The sequence below is a fragment of the Prorops nasuta genome, unplaced genomic scaffold (genome assembly GCF_024137725.1).
Source record: "Prorops nasuta isolate Cenicafe-Biocafe unplaced genomic scaffold, Cenicafe_Pnas_1.2 PNAS00014, whole genome shotgun sequence".
Classification (NCBI taxonomy): Eukaryota; Metazoa; Arthropoda; class Insecta; order Hymenoptera; family Bethylidae; genus Prorops; species Prorops nasuta.
The window spans coordinates 6,430,462-6,453,427 of record NW_027116811.1 but is presented as its reverse complement, the minus strand read 5'-3'; the positions used below and the strand labels follow the sequence as shown (position 1 = coordinate 6,453,427).

Sequence of the window (22,966 nt, the reverse complement as noted above, 5' to 3'; positions counted from 1 at the left end):
GAAGCAAAATTTCTGCAAAAACCAAAATAGGGTATCAACTTAAACCCGATTTGGTTTTTGTGTGTAGACAAGTGCGATTGACGATTAAATCGGCAAGTTTTCATCCAGAGAGAAAGAATAAAAATGATTATTAGCCTTAGATTAAGCAAGAGACGCGGTTAAAATTGGAAACGAGAGGGGAGACAGTACGCTTATACAGTAGAGAAGCAACAATGTGAATTCCGCACAATGTGGAGTCGCAACAAAATTCGCTTCGCGTAAGAAAAAAAAATCGCGTGTCTCGCGCACGCGCATCTTCCGCGTTATTTTCCCTCGGACACACACACACACACACGCAACATTGTAAAAACTAATTGCCGTAGGCCACTCATCCATATTTCACCGTACTTTACGCCCAGCTGCCACGATCGATCGATTAAATTGCAAAAAAATGTCATTGATCCGACAAATTTGCAGCGCAGGAATGAGATAAAAAGGCGAAATAACGAGATGATCGAGAATTCGATCGACTCGCTCCGTTTTGATATTTATAATAAAATTAGCCGAGTTTTGACGAAGCCACAGCGATAATCGATCAATTATTCAAACGATCCGTTGAAAATTTTTTTTTCCACCGGAAGTACCAGAGGATTTGTTTCTTCGGGCGCTAAATCATGCGTGTATTATTTATAATCCAACGAAAGCACCGACACGAGTCTAATTTACCGGAGCACGGGAGAAAAAATCCAGCGGAATTTCGACCGTGCTTTTTCCACGGGAAAAACTCGTTTAGCCTTTTCCGCTGTACCTACCCCGACGAGCCATTTCCTTCCACCGAAGGGAGCGATGAAAAAAAACTGCAAACTCACGCGCTTTTTCGTAACACACATAATTCGAAAGGTATAGCTTACGGCGATTCGCGTCCGATGCACGGAGGCGTTACGAGCCGCCACGATATATCTATATAGTTGTACATATATATACCGTATTATATACATATGATTGCAATGCAGACACACACGACGAGTGCGAAAATATTTCACGTCACGCGCCAACCTGCGCATCGATACGTATGCATTCTGTCTGCGTTTCCAAAAATTCCATGCTTCGCGTCAATGATTATAAACCGCAGGGGAAAAGCTAGCGCATCCCCTTAAGGAAAATATTAAATTTGTACAAATCTTCCTCCACCTTTTTTATGCATATCATTGTTAATAAATGTATAAAGAATTTATTTATAAAACTTAATCCTAAGCTTATTCTGTAAATAAAAAATCGATGCTTTTGTTTATCACTCGTTGTTTTCTTTTAGACAATATAATCTTGTCGAATTGAATGGACACGGTGAATTATTCGCCACTGCGATGCACGGAGTAGCTTTAACACGGGACCATATTTGGTAAAACAGCAATATTGATTGGCCGCACTCTAATAGCCGCGATTTGGCTTATTCAAAAGCAGGAATTGGTCGTGAAAATATTTATGGATGCAGTAATTGCCGAAGGATCATGGCACGATACCACGTACGATGTAATTAACACAAGTTTGATCCTTATGAAACGAACTCGCGAATTATCCGCCACTGCGAATCGTGAGGTAGTTTTACCATAGACAGATATTTGGCAGAACAGCAACATTGATTGGCAGCACTCTAATAGCCACGATGTGGCTTATTCAAAAACAAGAATTAATCGTGAAAATATTTATATAGATACGACAATTTCCGAAGGATCACGGAACTATATCACGTACGATGTAATTGATGCAACATTGTGAGAGTTACACACCAATAATATATAGTTTACATAAAAGATTATGCATTGGAGCACCATGAACGGAGTCACAGATCCCAATCACGTATGGCGCAAATAAACTCTTCGTAACAACGCGGCTTCGTGCGCGTAATTACCCCTATCCAACTATATATATGTACACCCGCACACGAGGAAGCAGCCTGGAAGATCCAACGACTTTCCCAAGGAGTCCTTCGACCAATTACCAAACTCGTTAATTCCTCAAACTCTTTAATTAAATCCCACTCCTTCATCTCGGCAATCTTTATTCCAGCGAATCTAAAAAACCCATTGATACCGTGGGCTTTAAAACCTTTTGGGAAGCTTCGACGAGAGGGAACCTCGAGTGCACAAAGATACAACTGGAGCGTAGAATTTGGGACGTGGCAGAATTAATGCGAGGTGGCTCGAGCATTAGGGATAATGTGGCCAAGCTTCGTGGGGTACCTCGAAAGTATAGCAATGCCACGGGACGTCTGTAAGAGAGTAAGTTATCTCTCTCTCTCTCTCTCTCTCTCTCTCTCTCTCTCTCTCTCTGAATATATATGTATACAGCAAAGAGACAGTGGTTTATCAGGATAGTTATTCAATGGGCAAGTGGCTATTACAGCCCCACGTTGGGCTTTGTAACGTTATTGTTACTGATCCAATGCCTGCCTCTGTCGTATAGATGCAATTTGGAGGATTTGCCCAAACCCAGTCCATATATATATACCGAGAGCTTTGCGTTTCATCGCGATCGAGCAATTCTAATAACGTGGCAGAGAATCGCGCACTTTGATGCCAGTCCAGATACACCCCAACCTCGAGTCTCAATTAGTCAATAATTGCTGTTGCGAGTAAGCCTCGGCGAGTTAACGATGAAAGATGGAGAAACGGCTTGGTGGTGCGGCTAATAACCAGTGGTATCTCAAAAATCAATCAAACGGAGATAGAATAACGAGGAAAAAGCGCGGGAAAATAAGAACGAAGAGTTTTACAGTTTGAAGAACGTTGTCCTCGCGTTGGTCGAGCCACTCTTCGTTATTAGACTCGTTTCCATGGAGTTTTAATTACTTAATGCAGTCCCTCTGAATTTTGACTCTCCGCCAGCTTGGAGAACGTCGAAGCTCGCGTCACACCAGTTTTTTCCCCTTCTTTCCTTTCGGTTTCTCATTCGAGGCGACTCTTTGTGTTTCCACGAATATCAATTTGATTGCTGAAAGATGCAGGCTTTGCTGAAAATTGATCGTATTTTCGGTCTTTTTGTTAGTATAATCCACGGTTTCAACTTTTAACGAGATATCCAAATATAGGTATATATATATATATATATATATATATATATATATGAACGCGCGCAGCGGTGGAAGAATAAAAATGGTCTATTCGAGACTTCAAAGGCAACTCTTTGTTATCGGCACACCAGACCCAGGAAGCCCTAGAGAAATCTGTCTCCGTGGAGTTTCTTTTAGTGCACCGGTCGTAAAGACACGTCCCATGAATAGCGAAGCCGCGATTCATCAGCGATTCAATACCTGCTTGGATTTCCAGCTGTGCTCGCCCGGATCAACTTTTATTTTCTTCCTATTAATCTTTGCTTAGAGCAATACGGTTTGAATCGCTGAAAGCGCTCGCTACTTCGAACGATTAATTAGATCGTTTAAAATCTTAGAGGCTTTTTTTGCTCTTGCTTCGAGAATCAATCAGTGAATCTTCTGTTTTGTCCGTGGAATTTTCTTACTCGGTGATGTAGAAATGCTTAAAATGCATTTTTAATTTTTATGATTATAGTTTTTTTTTTAACGCTGTGAAAGGGTTGTTCGTGAGTGTGTGTCGTTCCTTTCTTTAGTCAGAGTCTTCGAGTATATCGCGATTCCTGAATTATCGCAGCACTAATTAAGAGACTTGAAATTTTTGAGTCGAGCTGGATCGACGAGGGATTTTAAAGTGCTCTTTGAACTTTGTAACTGCAGAGGTTTGATTATAGGAATTTAATGAGCGATTATCGGCTCTACGAAGCAATCAAGCTGTGCGAGTAAAAACATAATAATGAGCAATTTATTTGTGAAAGAATTTTCGAGTTTCGTTGTTGCAACGCGGAGTCTCGAATAACGCGTGGTTCGGTTGGGATTTTAAATATTATCTCACGAGTCTGTGACAAACGATACTCCGAGATCGCTATGGAAAATCGTAATTGTTAAAGTGGAATTTCTGCAAGTTCCACTCTTTGCGATTTCGAAGAATCTCGACGAATGGTCGAGTGAAGTATATACGTATATAGGAGGAAGGTGGGATGAGAAGTAGAGGAAATAAGGTGGAACACAAGGCGAGATGCTCGAGTGCTGGGCAAACTTGGCCTCTCACCTCTCCCTCCCCCTCCTCCCCCAGGAGATGGTCATAAAACAACGCCTTACGGAATTTGAGTAGATAGTGGCGAGAAAAAGCACCGGACTAGACGTTAATTAACTTCTGAATTTCCCAAGACTGTTACAACTCGCTCTCATCCAATAAGCCGAGCTCTCTGCTCCGATTGATTACCCATCTTACAGTCCCACGGAAAACTTGCCACTCTTCTTTCTCGCCGGACAATTCACTTAATTATCCGACGGAACACAGCCACAGCTCCATGGAAAATATTTAATCTTCCTCGAAAATTCGCTTCGACTCTATAACGTTGTTATTAAATCCTTTGCTAATTTTACATGGCTTTCATTGCGAAAATCTGCGGACAAAATTCCTTCAAGACTGCCCCAAAGCTGCCAGAAACAGTTTTCGATTTTCACGAATAAAAGCAAGGTGCGTTTAACTGTAATTATTCTCGTTCGATAAATACGAGGAATTTCTATTTCATTCCAACTTGCATTCCTTTGGTCCAGTTGCTGATGGAAATTTACGAGCTTTATCAATTGATATTCTGGTCGTATTTCGAATTTTAATGAACAGTATTGTGCATATAGCTGTATTATGCAGGGTGTTCCACGAGCGGTGGCTATACCATCGGATAGGGGACAAAAATCTGAGTAAAAAAGTTGTATAAACTTTTTTCCTAGCACTGTTGGTTCAAAAGTTATTCGCAATTAAAGATTATCGATTATAGTAGGTCCTTTCTTAAAGAGGATCGTTGTTTTGATCGTATCTACGCGAGGCCAGAAAGATTCTGTGAATTAGAATACTAAGAAAAATACAAAGCCAAACATCCACTTGAGACTATATTCAAGTGGTCGAAGGCCGATCGACAGCGTCAAGCGCAAGCGCCATAAAAACAATCAAAACATAAACACACCGCTACAATAGTCTCAAGTGGATGTTTGGCTTTGTATCTTTCTTAGTATTCTAATTCACAGAATCTTTCTGGCCTCGCGTAATGCGACCCCAAAACAATCTTCCTCTTTAAGAAAGGAGCTACTACAATCGATAATCTTTAATTGCGAATAACTTTTGAACCAAGAGTGCCAGGAAAAAAGTTTAGACAACTTTTTTACTTAGATTTTTATCCCCTATCCGACGGTATTGGCATGGCCATCGTTCGTGGGACACCCTGTATAATGCAGTGTAGTTTGTATCGATGTAGAGGCTGAAGAGAAAAACTGGGGATGCACATTTGATTCGTTGGAAATTAGCTTTGGCTAGTTTGAAGAAACAGCTCGATATTCGAGTGGATAAAAAGTCAGGATCGATCTTCTCAAGGAGAGACATCGGCCAGCCACGAGGAAACCTCTCACTTGACTCTTCCCGATTGACAAGAAATGCAGACGCGAGCTAATTACCCGGATTGTCGATTATCTTCAAGGAAACACCTCGGGAAAAGATTGCTCCTCCTCTATATATAGAAATTGCAAAGACCCTTTTACCGTGGACCTGTATTTTCCGCTTGCTCATTTCTCGCTTTAGTACATCGTACGCGTACCATATACTCTATATATATATATATATATATATATATCTAGTGAATTTATCGGGAACACATAACAATCAAGCTTTACCACAATTTTATTTCTTTCCAGATTTATCGTGGTTTCATCAATCTCGAGAAACAACATCTTATTAAAATCTTGTACTTTTTTTTATTACTGCAAACTTGTTAAGCAAACACACATATATAAATGAAGCAAGAGTTAATCTTTCGTTGATAAAATCAATTAAGACGATCCACTTTAATTGCAGAAATGGAGAAGGGTGGTTCAAATATTTGCTCGCATGACGATTCCGAGTTACTCCGACTCCAGTTTGTTTAATGCTAAATTCTCTTATTACGTAGGTACATATATATATATGTGTGTATAGTTGAACGGGATAACGCAGGATGAAAAGATCACGGCTGGAATTATCATTGGGGGAGTCCCGGATGGAAGTAATTGTTCGAAAAAGGGAATTTAAAAAAAAACAGCTGCTTCGCAAGAAATTTTGAAAGCCGAGCTGCTCTCCGCGTGGAATGAAAATTTTGCTGGGAAATGTTATAACAGACTATAACGGACGTGCTTGTCATTCCGACTGCGAGTTTCACGTGCCTTGCTCTGGCTTACGTACAGCTGCGTACATTGTTCTTATAACACACGTTGAATACCGCAGCTTTTCAGACTCGTCGGTACAAAATAAATCCACTACAACGCCTCTCCGGCCCACTGCGCGATAGTTTTGCACCAGGCACAACATTGCGTTGTTACGTATACGAGCCTTCGATTAAGGGAGAAACGGATCCATTTCGCGAATTGAATAAACTCTGCAACAAAATGAATTCTTCGTCCGAAAGTAGCCGATATATCGAGGATTAAACTAATTAGCTATATATAAGACTGTACTATGCAACATTGAGATAATAACGGATAAAAATAAACAATCGACAACTGCATTGTATAACGGTGTTAAATTGAACAAATTTCTGTGGCCTTCCTCGACAGGAAATTATGTTTCCACATTGTTATTTGGCAGTACGTCGTTTCGCTGCTACAGGATACGTTTGAGGAAGATCGGATTATCAAATAAGCTTGTTTGTCCAGGACGGCCAGGTCCATTCCAGTTATTAGGTCGTTACGCGTCAATCAACGTCGAGTGCGATCGAGCTCGAGCCCCAGGTACCGCACGCTGCACTCGTAGATCAAGTGTCTGCCCGCTTCAAGAGTTTCAAATTCTGGATACACCAAAGATTCCTCTACGATTTCTCTCTCTCTCTCTCTCTCTCTTCAAGCACAAATCAGGGAATATTCGCTCGTTTCTCCTCGTGTTGTTTATAATCACGTTTTCATGCATATACGACACTAGGTTAAAGGATTTTCCATGGTGGTTCCAGTAGCAATAAGACGCAGCTCGTTGCACGAGTACTTTCCATAAAAATATCCTTCCCCCGTAAGTGCCATCTGGATTAGACGGAATCACTCGCCACTTTCCATAATTCTCCCATATCCGAGTTATTTTTACGAGTCGAGGAGGGGTGCGCGTAAATGATATGGGGCATACGGCTTATCGAAAGTATCTTTATAGTTTCTCCCCTTGAACGATGAAACTTTAAACGTCAAATTCATTTAACGAGAAAAGTGCTCGGAATGAAAGTAAACATTTATGTTTTCCCAAATGGAAAACATTGCGCGCTTTGATGGGTTTCAGGGAATTGGATGAAACTCCTTTTAACGATCTCGGGTTATGAACGTCCCATTAACAGTATGGGTAATTCTCTCAAGAGTCTATGAGAAAATCAGTGAAAGAAGCAGCGATATCAGAAATATTTTCTCTTATGGAATATTCATTCCAGGCAGCGAACGATACACCTTTTATGTATGTAGTTGGATAATTAATGCTCGCTGCGATCGTTGCTTAATTCTCTCGAGAGTCGAGGAGAAAAATCAGTGAAAGAATTATAAGCAATATGAGAAATATTTTCTTTTAAGAAATATTCATTCTAGGGGTATCCAGCAATACTCCTTAACTATCAATCATTGCTTAATTCTGTCAAGAGTCGAGGAGAAATATTCAGTGAAAGAATGATAAGCAATATGAGAAATATTTTCTTTGAAGGAATATTCATTCTAGGCATCAAGCGATACTCCTTCTACATATGCAGCGAGATAATTAATGCTCGCTGCAATCATTGCTTTTCGTCAATCGTTCCGAGATAATGGAATACGTGCTTCGATTTTCGGATTCGAAAAACTGGGGCATGAAGTAATAAAGAATGACATTATTCAGTAATGGAAGTCTCGTATACGTTTCAAAGCTCGCGTCGCCAAAGTATTACTATTTGCTTTGAAATTTTTAAAGAATCCTTATGGAATGTTTATTTTCCCTGTACGAAGCAGCGCAACATGCTTTGAGAGTTGCTAAAAATAAAATTTACTGTTTATGCATGACTCGTCATGTTTCATATACATTTATATTTAAAGATTTTGAAATATTCTCTGTATAGATGGAGCTTTTATTCCAGTTCACCGTCCAATTAAATCACGCAACCTTTGCGTAATATTATATACCCAAGCGATTCTTGCTCTTAATTTATTGGGAACGTTTTAAGAATGAAGATCCGACACGATGAAGGTACACTTCTCTTCGATTAAGCGAAATTGTTATCTGGATATTAGATACGAGTTATCGATGAATAAAGCTTCATATTGAAATATCTATGATGGTTAGAAATAGAAAAGTGTCTGCTCTCCCTCTCTCTCTCTCTCTCTCTCTCTCTCAGCATTCCATAAACTTGTAACACAGGAAAAATCGCCAAGTCCCGAACAATACGATACATTCATGCAGCATTTTTCGTGCTGAATAAAATTATTGTGACATTTATGGAGCTCGGCCAATACGACGAATGGACTTTATAAAATTATAGTTATTTACTCAAGAGGACGAGAAAAAAACATAGCTTTAATTTCATTTAAAAAATAATAATAAAAGCTAATTAAAAATATCATACTTTGGAAGAAATATTAGATTTCAAGAGACACGATAATTTGTCGAGGGAACAAAGACGCGTAACATAATTCTATATGTATATACACATCAATGCACTGCTTTTCTACGAAAAAAGTTCAACCACCACAGCTTCGAAATAAATTTCAATTATTTTTATCCAAATGAATGATAAATTGTCATAATTTGAGTATTATTTTATTTATATATCATTTAGAGCAGCTTTTCTCATCGAGACCACAAATATTAAAAAAGACTCTGCAATATAGCGTGATTTAATTAAACCTTGCCCTTCGTTCTCACGATTATTTTATTTATTATTCTCCTCAATATTTTCCTTCCACAATTTACGTATGTCTATAGGGGCTGAAGTTGGTCGCTAACATTCGGTTGACATTACCCGAGGGTTTTCGGGCTCGCTGATTACAAATCCAAACTCAAAATTGAACAATCAAAGTAGCGTAGGAAATATTAAAAGTCAATCGGATTTCACTGAAACCTACTACTGGAGAGTTTTCGAGTTACGAACTGCGAATTGAAAACCAAATTTGCGAAATTTCGAACGTGACACGCGAAATGTTAGGAATCGATGAGTGTTTATTGAAAATATCTGCTACAAAGAGTCTCAAGGATACTAATTAAGAATCTCGAGTGTAGAATATGCAAAGTGGTGGATCCAATATGGCGGATGAAGTATTAAAAATCAATCAGATTCTATTAAATCTTATCACTCGTGGTTTCTCGCGACTTATCTATGCAATGATTGGCATTGATCATTTTAAATCAAACTCGGTCAAGTAGATTTAATTCAAGCCTACTTTTATAAGGTACTAACCTATGCAGAAAATCTGCGAATAATTCTAGCGAGCAGCGAGCTATTTATACGGATTTAGAGCTTTTCTAACTCAGCAGACCTCCATTTTGATGTAAAATGTGACTTTATGGGCATTTCAGAAAACTTCCCCATCATATCTTACATCCATCTTATTACCTTTCAACCCTTTATAATACACCCCCTTACTTTCCTCTTGAAATCGACTGCTGACTATCGAGTGGATTTCTGTTTTGTTAAAATCAGCAACTACCTTCAGAAATTCCGAGACTAGGTGTAAAAAGCACTTTTTCATTTCGGTTTTAAAGCTGAGTTGAGAAAGTCGAGTGGTTTAACGGTGATTAAAATGTTAGATAATCCCACCCCCACCCCCTTAATCCTTTTTTCTAATAAAAAGACACAAATATATAGAAATACCAAGCTTAATAATACACTAGCACATTGCTAAATCAATTCCTTTGCGAAACAATAAAATAAATAAAAATTTGATCTATAAAAACACCTGCGTAAAACGTGCTAAATTAAAAAAAAACAGTTATACAGAAATTGTAGGAGTATTTTTATCCTAAAAAAACAATATTAAATTAATAAAAAATAGCTGAAATCAAAACGAAAACAAGCACCCAACAGATTACTTGTAAAAACGATTTTCACTAAATTGAAATCACTTCGAATTAATACCGAAAACAAAAACCCCTTGAATTACCTATGACGAAATAGTCTTTTAAAATACACATTTTCGGTAGACAGATTGTTTAAAATGTGTGAAAAAATTAAATTCCAAGCCAAAGAGGGACTTACAGGGACCATGTCATATAAATGATATTCGCCATCAATTAAAACCCCAGCTCTGTATAATTAAGTAAATATATATATATATAACCCCTGTATAAGTTATACCGAAATAAACAAGGAAAGTTTGATTTCATAATTAGCAGGGAGTGGGTGTAGATGTTAAATTTTGGGAAAGGTTGGTCGAAAATAACACAAGGGAATGCATTCGCTATCTATGCTTCCCTTAATACAGTATGGTAACTCGCTAAAAGTTCGAATTAGCTCGGTATCCAAATCCCTCTGGCACCCCTGATCACAGATCTATATTCCAAGGTTACTATGGTCATACTGCATTCATTGTTCCGTGTACAGAGCCAATATTCATTTCACTCGCAGAAATACTGACTCAATATACCATCGGAGAAGAGTCTAGTCTAAACTCGAGAGCACCGAGACCGAGCTACTTTCCAAGGATTATCTCATCCATCTCTCAGTCCTTCCAAAAATCCACCTTATCTCACAAATGGTCCAGAGCCTCGGAGAGCTTCTGGCCTCTTACCCAGACAAATTTTTTTTCAAGGCTTTTAAAAGCCACACACATATATATATATATATATACACCGGGTACTCACTATCCCAAGAAACGTTGTTGCGAACCAATGCTTACCTGAAACAAAAAGAGAAGAAAATTTCATTCGAACGTCCTTTCAACTAAGATTTTTTTCTTATACCATATTTGCTTGATACTATTTGCATATATAGTGTCTACCTAAATGGACTTGCCAGTAGAACTAGCCAATCGCTAGCCTGGCTTCGTCTTAAGAAAATCATTTTTATTAGCAAAGCAAACACCTTAACGCTATGTTACGATCGGTCAATCTTGTTAATTCGAGACCAATCATGACGCGTCTTAACTTTAAGCAGTGCTATCGCAGTGTTAAGGTGTATAAGCATGCTTAATGTTGAATTATTTGCTGAATTTAGAATGCTGATCGCTGATTGGTTATAAAGATGCAGATAACCAATCAGCAATCGCCATTTTAAATCCAAAATGGCTCCAGTTTTAAAATCATCCAGACCGGAAGCGTTCATTAAGCAGCATAGTCAGTAATCGCAGCTGATTAGCGTAGTCCTAAGATCCAACCAATCAGATTCGATACGTCATTTGTGGATGAGCACGTTGCTTGTCAAAAGTGACAGTTTAGTCTCCGATTCCGCACGTAGTGGTTGTCGGCTAATCGCGCGTGCCGGATTTTTTTTTCGTCGTAATCACCGACAACCAATTAATTACTCGCGATTAATAATAATTTTAATATATTTTATTTTAATCACACAAGTGCAGTTTCTCGTTATTGTGATTCTTTAATTATAACTCACAGAAAATAATGAAATAATTGAACAAGTTTTTGTTATAAGAATGAAAAAAGTGAGTTAATATAAGAAATACATTGATTCATTTAACCAATTGTTTAGTACGTAATGAACTATTCGTTATTACATCGATGAATTTATTTGTTATATTAAGGTAGTTCACTCGAAAAAGCTATTGTTCTGCTTGGCTTTTGATTTTCAAGTATGTTGTAGTTAACATTTCAACGGATACATTGGTATTTTTTTAAGATAGCAAGCGGTGTTTTATTTTAATATATTGAAGTCCAAACTTCAAGTTTTTAACATATGATTATATAGGAGACACGCCTCTATTCAAGCATTTTCACTAACTGTATGACGAGTTTTTTTTGCTGCATTTTTAAAAAATTATTATGTTAAATTTTAAAATGTTAAGATAAAGATGCCGTTTTGCCTAATATAGCTTGCGGTAGTAAATCCTGAGAAATTTTAGTCCGAATCACGCGTTATGTCGAGTTCTGACTTGGTCATGTGAACCACGCGGTAGAGGAATCCGAAATTTGGCAACGTCGTAACAACTGGGTGTACACGCGCATTGTATTAGTATAGTATAATAAAAGAATACATGATCTGCACGCAGCATTATAATATTGTTAAACAATAATATATCTGATAATTTTATTCATAAGAGAATTATTGCAATTAATTGTAAACGTTATTATGAAAGATGGAAAAAGATGTTATGAAAAATTTGTCAAAATGATAGGAAATATGTTTAAAAAATATAGAATTAATAATAGACATACTTTTTTCCCCGCTATACGAAATCGACGTTGCCAAACTTCGGTGCAGTGTGAAGGGAGGTGCGCAGAAGTCTGAATTTATTTGAGTACCACTGAACCGAGTGAACTACCTTAAGGGGTTATATCTAGTTAGAATTTTCAAAAAATCGATTTTTTTTTTATTTCATTTTCGTAATGTACTATAATTCAAGAATGAACACAGAAAATTTCAAGTCGATCCAAACAATATCTTTTGAGTTATAAGTATATTTGTGAAGATGCGTCTGCGCGATCATAGGTAGCGGCACGCATGTAGGGCAATGACCCGATCGGTAGCTGTTTACCTGGACCGTTGGTCCTTATATGAATGTTTGTTTTGTATATCTATACATTATTTGATTTTATATTATTGTCCTGCTTATATCTGTCAGCTAGATTTAACGGTTTTCGTCCCACAGCTGACAAATATTGTAGAACTGTTTGCTACTCACAGCACTTCTGTCATACTTATTTTAGTTAGCTTTTGATTGGTGTGTGTTAAAATGAAAGTAAATAGGGATAAGCGGAAATCTACAAGTGCACATAAAGGTAGAAACAAAAAGAGAAGACATGTTTTTAATCCAAAAACATCTGAAACCAACGAAGGTAGTTTTAGTGCATCTGCGAAAAAAATAACAAATCAAGATTCTGTTATTGTGCCTCGAGATGCAACTGTCGAATACAGGATTTTGAACTTTATCACGGTTTTTGCGGCAATTTCTGAATATGTAAAATGCAAATCTTGTGGTGGAGATATAAAATTCCAAACTTCATCTGAACGTGGTCTTGGTTTTAAGATTGTTTTGCTGTGCGACGAATGTGCAACGCGTACTATCAATTCTTGTCCGTTTATTGGGCATTCATATGCAATAAATAGACGTTTTATTTTTGTAATGAGAATACTCGGATTAGGACTGAAAGGTGCAAAAAAGTTTTGTGGTCTAATGGACATGCCCGCTTTTTTAACTCAGAGTACATATGACATGATTCTGAAAAATATACATGGTTGTGTACAAATTGCCACCGATAAGCTTTTAGATAATGCTCGTACTGAAGAAAAACAGTTCACATCTGCAAATCAAGGCGAAGCTCATTCAACAGAACTCACTGTATCTGGCGATGGAACTTGGAAAAAACGAGGATTTAGCTCTTTATACGGTGTTGCATCATTGATTGGCTATTATTCCGGAAAAATATTGGATGTTTGTGTGAAAAGTTCGTATTGCAAACAGTGCGAAGTTTGGAATAAAAAATTGCATACTGAAGATTATCAGGATTGGTATGAAAACCACAAAAAAAGTTGTTCCGCCAATCATTCAGGTTCTTCCGGAAAAATGGAGGTGGATGCTATAATTGAAATGTTCAAGCGTTCAATGAAAAGTTTTGGAATCATGTATAAAAACTACATCGGTGACGGTGACTCCAAAACATACTCCGGGATATTAAAAGCTGCACCATATGAATCTGTAGAGATTTGTAAAAAAGAGTGCATTGGGCATGTACAGAAGCGAATGGGCACGCGACTTCGAGAAGTTGTTAAGAAATATGTGGATACCGTTGTCAAAGGCAAGAAAAAGGTTCAACGAAAAACTCTTGGTGGCAAAGGTCGACTTACTGGCAAGATGATTGACAAACTCACAGTCTATTATGGTTTGGCAATAAGAAGAAATTGTGATTCTGTTGAGAAAATGCATAATGCTATATGGGCTACATTTCATCATTATTGCTCAACCGATGACAATCCTTTGCACGAGAATTGCCCGATCGGACCGGACTCTTGGTGCTCTTGGCAGCGAGCAGCAGCTTCAAATGAATTAGCTGCATTTCACCACGATTATGAACCGTTACCTGCTGATGTAATCGAAGCTATTCGTCCAATTTATACAGATCTTAGCAATGAAAAATTATTGGAAAGATGTGTCGGTGGATTTAATCAAAATAACAACGAAAGTTATAATCAGCTTATTTGGAAAATTTCACCAAAAATCATTCCCTGCGGATCAAAAATCGTTGAAATAGCAGCTAATGTCGCGGCTGGTATATTCAATGAGGGTACTTCATCTTTATTATATTTTATGTATGCAATGGGTGTGTGTATTGGACCGAGCGCACATGAATATGCCCAAAAAGAGGATGAAGAGCGTGTCGCGATATCTGACCATAGAGCGCAGGAAGCGACTCGAGATGGAAGAATAGCTCGAAGACAGCACCAAATCGATGTTTTGGAGTCTGCCAAAGAAATTGAGGGTTTACTGTATGGCCCTGGAATAGATGATTCAGTGTAAGTTAAAGAATAAAGAATTTTACTATGTGTCAAACTTTTTCAAAACTTCAAACGCGTTTTTCTCAAAACTATGTTTTCAAAGTCGGTGTACACGATAACTCAAAAACGGCTCAACCGATTGCTCTCAAATTTTTATACAACCTTTGTGAATATATTTTCTAGTGATTAATCGAAGGATTTGAAGTTTTGATTTATTTTTGTCATTTTATAAATAATTGAAGGTCGAAATTTGCATGCGAAAAGTAAAAAATTTTTTTGAGAAGCCGCCATTTTGTTAAAAATCAATATTTTGATTATTCCTTCGATTAATTACTAGCTAATCTATTATACTAACGAAAACTTCTCGATTTTTGCATTTTAGATAATCCAGTCCTGAGTTCTGATGTACACCGCAAAACACCTTTTTTTCGAGGACGGTTGGGAGAACGCTGATTGTGGCACTATTTTTTAATATTTCTATTAAAAAAAAATTTGTCTGCAATGTAGAATAGCTCTATTTTAAGTATAAAAAATTGTGAGCAAATAAATTTAAAACTCTTCTTAGGAATTGTTTATAAAAAAATCGATTTTTTAAGCGTCCTGACTAGATATAACCCCTTAAGGTGGTTCATGCGCGACTCTCTAGTCATATAGAGTTATAAGTAGTTACAAAATTGAAAATAATACTTTACTTATTCTGGTTGTGATAGAAAATTAATTTGTAAAAAATTAATAATTTAAGTGTTATTTTTATTAATCTTTTTGAAACAATTATATTAAAAGAAATACACATATGACTTTAGGAGTTACCACATTTCCATGCAGAATATAGACAAATAAGAGATTTTTAAATTTCTTAGTAATAATAATAGGCGATTATTATCGGTAATGTACATATTTTCGGTTATTAAAAAATTGCTTATAATTTAAAATATATTACTACAGTTTTTTATTGCTTTGTGAAGTGATTGCAATACGGGACATTGTAAATTTCTTCAGAATGTGTTGATCACCCATTAGGCTACACGTTAAAAGTGCCAATTTCAAATAATTATTTCTTACTTATATCATCGGTAACATCATTCCAAATTTTAATAGATTATCCCTCTATGCCTAAATAACGTTTCTTTAAAATTTTAAATAATACTGAAGAAATTTTATTTACGTAGGAACCACCTTAACGAAACTTAACCATTGTTATAATGAAGAATGATTCATTTTCAGGATATTTTTCGCAGTGTGGGTTTAATTAAATGAATGCAATAGTGAAATATGCTTAGTGTGATTAAAATAAAAGTATTTACGTTCGAAATAAAATCGAGAATAAAGACAGTGCGCGACGCGAGTGTTGTGGTAGTGCACTGTTTTGGTGGATGCAGCGCGGCCAAGGGCAACAGCCTCAAGGACTCTCACAGCCTGTAAGTACATTATTTTTCTTTTCAAGCTAGAAATAAACGTCAAACTACAATCAAATGGATAGAATCTAATAACACGGAGTTTTTGTTGTTGTTTTTTGTTACAGTGGGCGACCTCACTTTGAGGTGTAAGTGCGCGAATCGAACGTCCGCGTCGCGATGTGAATTTTTAAACCCGATTTTTCGCAGTACAGTTTGAAACTTTCGCGTCGCGAGTGCAATTTTTAATCTTCCGCGTCGCGATTTTTAATTTGTTTAAAAAATCTGCGTCGCGTCGCGTCGTAATAATTTAAAAGTAAATTATCGCGAGTGCCGTTTTCTTCATCATCTCCTGCAGGCTGCAGCTCGATCATCGTTGGATTTTCGCCGGATGAGTGAGTCCCACGGGTAAAACTGTGGATTTTGTTTATTTAACCTAAGAATGACCGAGAGAAGTTACCGGTAGCTTCCAATCGGTCCTTCTTCGATTAAAACCATTTTTTCATCTATCTTTTATCTTGTGTTTTCAGGGTTAGATTTCCGACATAGGTAGGCTCCACTAGCTTTGCGTTTTAGGTAGGCATTATAGCTTTCGGTGTTAGGCAGGTTTTCTTTTCAGGCTCTTGCATTACGTTATCATTTTTTGCATGCGTGTATATTTTTTTTTCAGGTTTAGCTTTTCGGCGATAGGTAGGCTTTCTTTCTTTTTCAGGTTCCCATTTCCAAATATTTTGTTACCCTTCCCCTCCCTTCCCGGGGGTAAGAGCAAACATGCTCAGGAACAGAGTTACGCGCAACGAGTTTTCTTCGTTTTTGCTCTTTTCCGTTCAAATATACAAATTATTTGTATATTTGAAAAGAAAATACGAAAAAGGAAGAAACACAGCCTCTGCTCTGCTCAAGACCATTGCTATGGCCTTCGCGAGGTGCCCCTGATTTTGCAAAAAGCAATGGATCTAGAGGAGAGAAGGTACCTCGAAAAATTTACCCTCCTCTAAAAAGATGAAAATCGTAATCATTCTTTCATAAAAATTTTTAATTTAATAATAGTTTGTTCCTGATGTGCACTTCAATATGTTGATCATTAATAATCAATGTAGTTGCGTGTGTGCGTGTACGGCAATACGGAACGTAGAGAAGTACGAGCTTCTCTTAGTAATTCTTTCGTTGAATCGAACCCCTTATTCATCGCTTTCAAATTTATCTCAGCAACGATGCTTTCACAGTATTAATGATACATGACTTTTCGACTAAATTTATCCTAAAGAATACGCGATTAAAATTAAAAGCATGGTTGCTGCGATACACCCTATATATATATATATATATATATATATATATATAAATTGGTGATTCGCTGGAGGAACAAATGCGAGAGTCGCTTATAACAGGCGTTCGGCAAGCGAATTCAGCAACAAGAAAGCAGCAGGTTTAACCGGTTTTAGGGCATCGTTACACAATTACAGTAACGAAATCATGGTTTTGCGAGGGGTAGACGCGTCGTGTTAAACGCAAGTGATAAATGGTTCTGCGGCTTTACGTGCAAGCGGATGAGCATCTGGCCCGGGCATCTATTAGAGCGTAAATCTTTCTTTAAAAGTATTTTCAAACGTATTACCTCCTCCCGTTGTCGCGGAATTGCACTATCCATACCTTTCGGCTAGATTGAACGATACAATTATACAAATGGATTTTCCTTGCTCGGTCCAAACGAAAAAAGGTGAAAATTCGTGGAAACGAGTACGTCGAGCAAGCATAAAGGGGTCAAGCGCCAATGCTGAGGAGGCAAACCTTTCGAATGCTCTAGGCAAAACTATCGCGCGAGCTCTCGGTGATTTTCCAAGGACGCAGCTGCTGGAAAAATCCACTCGGTCTCATCCCGCTCGATCAAACTCCAAAGGAGGGGGGGGGGGGGGGAGGGACTCGTTGGGGGTTACGGATTAAAAAAAGCTCCGAGAAAACATCAGAATTTTCGGGGAGTTTGCAAAAGAGACGCCACGATATTTTCTATTGTGGATATTGTGTGTGTGTGTACTTGAGCTTTTTTCGGATAGCAGCTGTGTGCTCGTTCTTATCAGTCGACCTGTTCAGCGCGAGGTTTATCGATTGAAAAATTTCACTCAATGAGATACAACGAAACACCTGAGTTTTATGATTGTGTTCCGTTCGATGGATGAAGTAACGAAATTCATCGAGTGTAATCGCGGGGGCTCGAAATGTTTCGCAAATGCTGGAAGAAACGATAAATTCGAGACTTTAGGAAAGTTCTATAGAAGCAAGCTATGCCAGAATATGTGATAAAAACTATGTGGCTTCATTGAAAAAACTCGAGAGGACCTCCTGCCTCCGAATGACGTTTCAAGGTCAAATCAACGTTCGGAAGTCAGCTTTCATTCGAAACATTCTTGCTCATCTCTCGATGTATTTTTCTGGGTCGATTATAAAATCACTCGGCCTTTACACGTTTCACGCTCATCCACGTGAAACTTCCGCACGTGTGAATTTAAATCACAGCCACATTGTTTGTCTCTGCTAAAATAACCTACATAGTGTGTGGTGGGATTCTATTGACAAAATTTGCCTTATCGTTAAATAATATACCTGCACAGTACGACTACACGCCTGAAATACTCCCAGCTGATCCATTCTAGGAGAAAAACAAGCGAATCGAGGATTTTGTCGTTGGACGCTGAGTGGTTTCTTTCTTATCGCACAGCGAGGAGAAAGGAGATAAAAATATATAAAGTTACGATTAATGGAGTGGAGAAAAATTGTCATCGCGCGAGATGGCTATAAAGTTGTTTTTCTAGATTTTGCTAGTCGCAAACGAGAAGGAGGAGGGAGGGGGAGGGGGAATTGAAAGTGGAATAAGAGTCCTGATTCGACTGCAGGAGCAGCAGTGTATTGCATCAAGATACCTTATCTAGTAAGACTATTTAAGTGCGGCTCGGCCCGCAGGCTTTTCCAGTGATTAAAGCGAGCTGCACGATTAACGGGTAATTTCTAATTATCCGCCTGGTTCAAGCAGACCTGCTATTCCTACGTAGAAACTCGAAACTTTATCCCCCGGCTCCTCGAGAATAAGAATAAATTTCTCAAATGGCGCTTCATCGGCTTAATTCGAATTAATTTCTGACATTAAATCGTGTAACTGGATGAACTTCCGGAGCTTTTACTTTTGAATCCAGGTAATGGAACTGGGTATCAAGATTGATACACAAGGTGCGATATACATAAATATGTAGGATACATAAACGAGCTATATTCGACCTAAAATCCACAGGTCGGACGAATCGTAAATCTTTACTACTGTTTCAGTGGTACAGATCAATTTTTAAGGAGACGCACAATGTTGCTACGGACTCTCGGTGCGGCTAGTCGAATGCTTTTTACTTTTGGATCCAGGTAATGGTAAAGGGGTATCGAGATTGACGCAAGGCGTGGTATATACGTACCAGCGTTACCAACTCCGCCATTTTGATTATATACTACGGTGTACAGTGATGTCATTGATTGCAGAATCAAGCTTTTAGCAACAAAAATAAAGTTAACCGTTAGCCAGCAGCATTATTGAAAACTTGAAGGGAAGAGGTATATATCCCTTCCCTTCAAATTTTCTATACTGCTGCTGGCTAGCGGTTAACTTTATTTTTGTTGCTAAAAGCTTGATTCTGCAATCAATGACATCACTGTACACCGTAGTATATAATCAAAATGGCGGAGTTGGCAACGCTGATATGTACATAGGATAAACGAGTTGTATTCGACCTGAAATCCACAGGGCGGAAGAATCGTAAACCTGTACTACTTTTTCAGTGGTATAGCTCAATTTTGAAGGAGACGCACAAAGTTGGTGCGGCCTCTCGGTGACGCAACGCGTCGTCTGCTCGTCGGGTAATGAGAATTTAGCGTGACAGAGCGAAAGGGGAAGAAGCAGCACATAGCCAGCCAGCCACCGTGTGCTACCTCTTCTTTTTCCCCTTCGTTCTTCTTTTGGACAATAAACTACTACATATACATACACGTTTCGTTTTCAACCAAGCAGCAGCAGCCGTTCCCGTTCACGAGGCACGCTTTGCAAAGCGGCATTGACATTGCAAATAACACTCTCTTTTATGTATATTGTTTCACGACGGGAAAATATCGCGTCAGCAGTCGAGAAAATCACGGACAAAGTCCTGACGAACCTTTTGCTTTTATTGGCAACCATAAACGCTTCCCCGTATTTATTTATTTATATATATATATATATATGTCAAGAAAGAAATTTATTTTCCCTTTCTACGGTTGTATACATATATATATAAATATATATATATATATATACTTATATTTAAATAAGAAGTTTGTTCAGCGTGAAGAAACAAATACAAAACGCATGATTTACGCCGGAAATGGAACTCGAAGTTCATGGTAAAAAATCAAACGACGCGATTCGTAACGTTCGATTTTCCAAGTTTCTCTCGTCTAAACACAGAAGCACATGACTAGCTCACTTAACGTCAAGTTAGCTTCCTCCGAGTTCACTCGAGCTGCCAATACGCTTCCAGATAACTGCTTAGAAGTTTGCCCTACGCGAGGATAGCGACCATCCGATCGACCGACCAGCCAACCAACCGACAGCACCGAACATCGAATTTCCAAGTTTTACACGTCGCTCCTCCCAAGAGCGAGGCTCGTCCATAAATTTCCCGCAAGGAAAATCCTAATGAACGTTATTCCTGGATGTTCTCTGAAATTCCTCCAACTTTTACAAGGAAACCTCGCGCACGACACAGTCACACTCGTACAGACTAGCGATTGAGCCTTCGGCGAATTGATAACACGCGCGACTGATATCGGCTTGCAATTCGAATTCCTTCAAGGTCATCCGGGGTGGCTCCGATCAGCCAGGCGTTTTTCCTAATATTTACTCGCTTTTCAGCACCAGTCCCACATTCCCCCCTCCCTCTTTCTTCGTTATTTAATCAAACCACTCGACTTTAATGATCCCTAACCTCGCTGATTGCAGTGATTACACCGCATCCATCCCACTTGGCCCCTTTCCTCACTCGTTAAAACTAAAATTCCTTCCTCAGGATATATCTCCAGCGTTTATCATTGGGAATAATTCTTTCGACAGTCAAAGCTTGCTCCTCGTCCATCCCCGTGATGGATTCACGTTCAAATTCAATTAAAGTCGCTGAAAACTGCTTAAACACACACATATATATATATATATATATATATATATATATATTACCGCGAGTCTGCCTCGACCCAGAAGAGGTGCAGCCGAGTCGTCGCGAATCCAATGTTAATGCAGATGAATCTCTCGGCTTTCTTATCGTTTTTCTATTTTTTCCCCTCTTTTCTCTTTCCTTCTCCCATGTAAAAGCCGGAGGTTTTCTTTCGAATGCGAAATAATTTACCTGTCCGTCATTTAATTAAAAGTTAACAGGCATCCGCAGGCCGCAAAATGTTTGCCTTGGTTCGCGGATGCAGGTTTCCTTTCATACGCAGAGAATTTCGCGAGGAAGCAGCTTTAGAATCACTTTAAAGTTATTCCGAGCAAAATTCACGGCTACCCATGAAGTTCGGCTTAACTTTCATCGTTGTTCATCTCACGCCGCAGCACTGCCAAGTTCGGACCGCAGCTGCACGTTACATTAAACGTAACAACAATGCAAGGTGTGCTCCAGAAAAGCCTCGCTCATTGAAAATTCATGAAGAAAGAGCGGGAGCGTAAAATTTGGAGAAATTTAACGAGGTCGAAGTACCTTTCCATGCTGTGTTCCGTGGGGGGAAAAAAATGGACGCGCGGAAATTAATCGCGCGATTAAGCTTTTATAATAAATAAATTGTTGAGCAACAATGTGCTCGACGATTAAGGAATACGCAAAGCTTATACAGTGATATAAACTCTGATCGCTCTAACCAGGCTAAAGTAACATCATCAACGAGATAAGCAAGATAAAAGGAGGAAAAGAGAGAAAAATTTGCTATTTATTTGCTTGGGCAAGGACGTCGATACGTATATGTACGTGTACGAGGGAAAAAACGATTGGATCGACTCCTCTTTGTGCAAAGCCGCTTAGAAGTTCTTTTAAAAGAAAAATCCTATCGATATCCTCAAAATTGAATTCAAGTTAACTCTCGCAAAAAGCTACCTTACAAATCGCGACGAGAGAGAGAGAGAGAGAGAGAGAGAGAGTTCTTTCTCTCCCAAACTCAAGTGCAAACTCTTTTGTTTTTCGTTGATATCACGCGGCTGGCCGTTTCACGGTTTAATTAAAACCATTACAAAATTATTTCACTGTTATATATATATATATATAGCACTACTCTCGAAAAATCCAATTAACTCGCTGTTTTTTCGGTAGTTTACAAACTCTCCACACTGATAATATAATATATGGAAACGCATTTATGGATTTCACGTATTTTATCGGAATTCGCAATTAGGATTCAACGGTGCTTTTCAGCCAGCTTTTTGCACGATATGTAAATGCCGTTTTTATTATATTCGATAAAGAGCGCGTTTCGCCAATCTATTCGTTGACAAGGGAAACGGATTAAGTAGCGGAGTGTTCCACCAAAGAATAAATTCAGTGTTGTTCGTCCGACAAAAATCACAGGCTATATATATATATATATATATATATATATATACTTTAAACATTTTTTATCACAACGAATACGTTTAACGTAACAAAGTCGAATTACGGTTAATAATGGATGAAGATAAATAAAAGTTTTAAGAGATCCGGAGCGCGGAATCTGTGGAAGATTTGAGTCGTGGAATTTAGATAGTAAGAGGGGATCAAGAAAGGTGTTAAATATTTATCAAGTGTAGAGAAATGCAAGGGAAAGGTAGATTCGAGGGGAAAAAGGAAAACGTC

At 38.3% G+C, this 22,966-nt stretch overlaps 2 protein-coding genes across 2 annotated transcripts in view; one reads left to right on the top strand and one right to left on the bottom strand.

Annotated features, from left to right (window-relative positions):
• Window positions 1–22,966, bottom strand: part of Rpn2 (Regulatory particle non-ATPase 2) — a 55,440-nt gene that overhangs the window by 19,264 nt on the left and 13,210 nt on the right. The window lies entirely within an intron of this gene.
• On the top strand, window positions 12,541–15,197 carry LOC136778325 (uncharacterized). The gene has a single exon (XM_066735073.1). The coding sequence runs from the start codon at window positions 12,932–12,934 to the stop codon at window positions 14,711–14,713; it is 1,782 nt and encodes a 593-aa protein (XP_066591170.1). The 5' UTR covers window positions 12,541–12,931; the 3' UTR covers window positions 14,714–15,197.

What these genes read in the sequence shown, in the direction of transcription:
- LOC136778325 (XM_066735073.1), top strand. Translation starts at nt 12,932, where the DNA reads ATGAAAGTAAATAGGGATAAGCGGAAATCTACAAGTGCACATAAAGGT.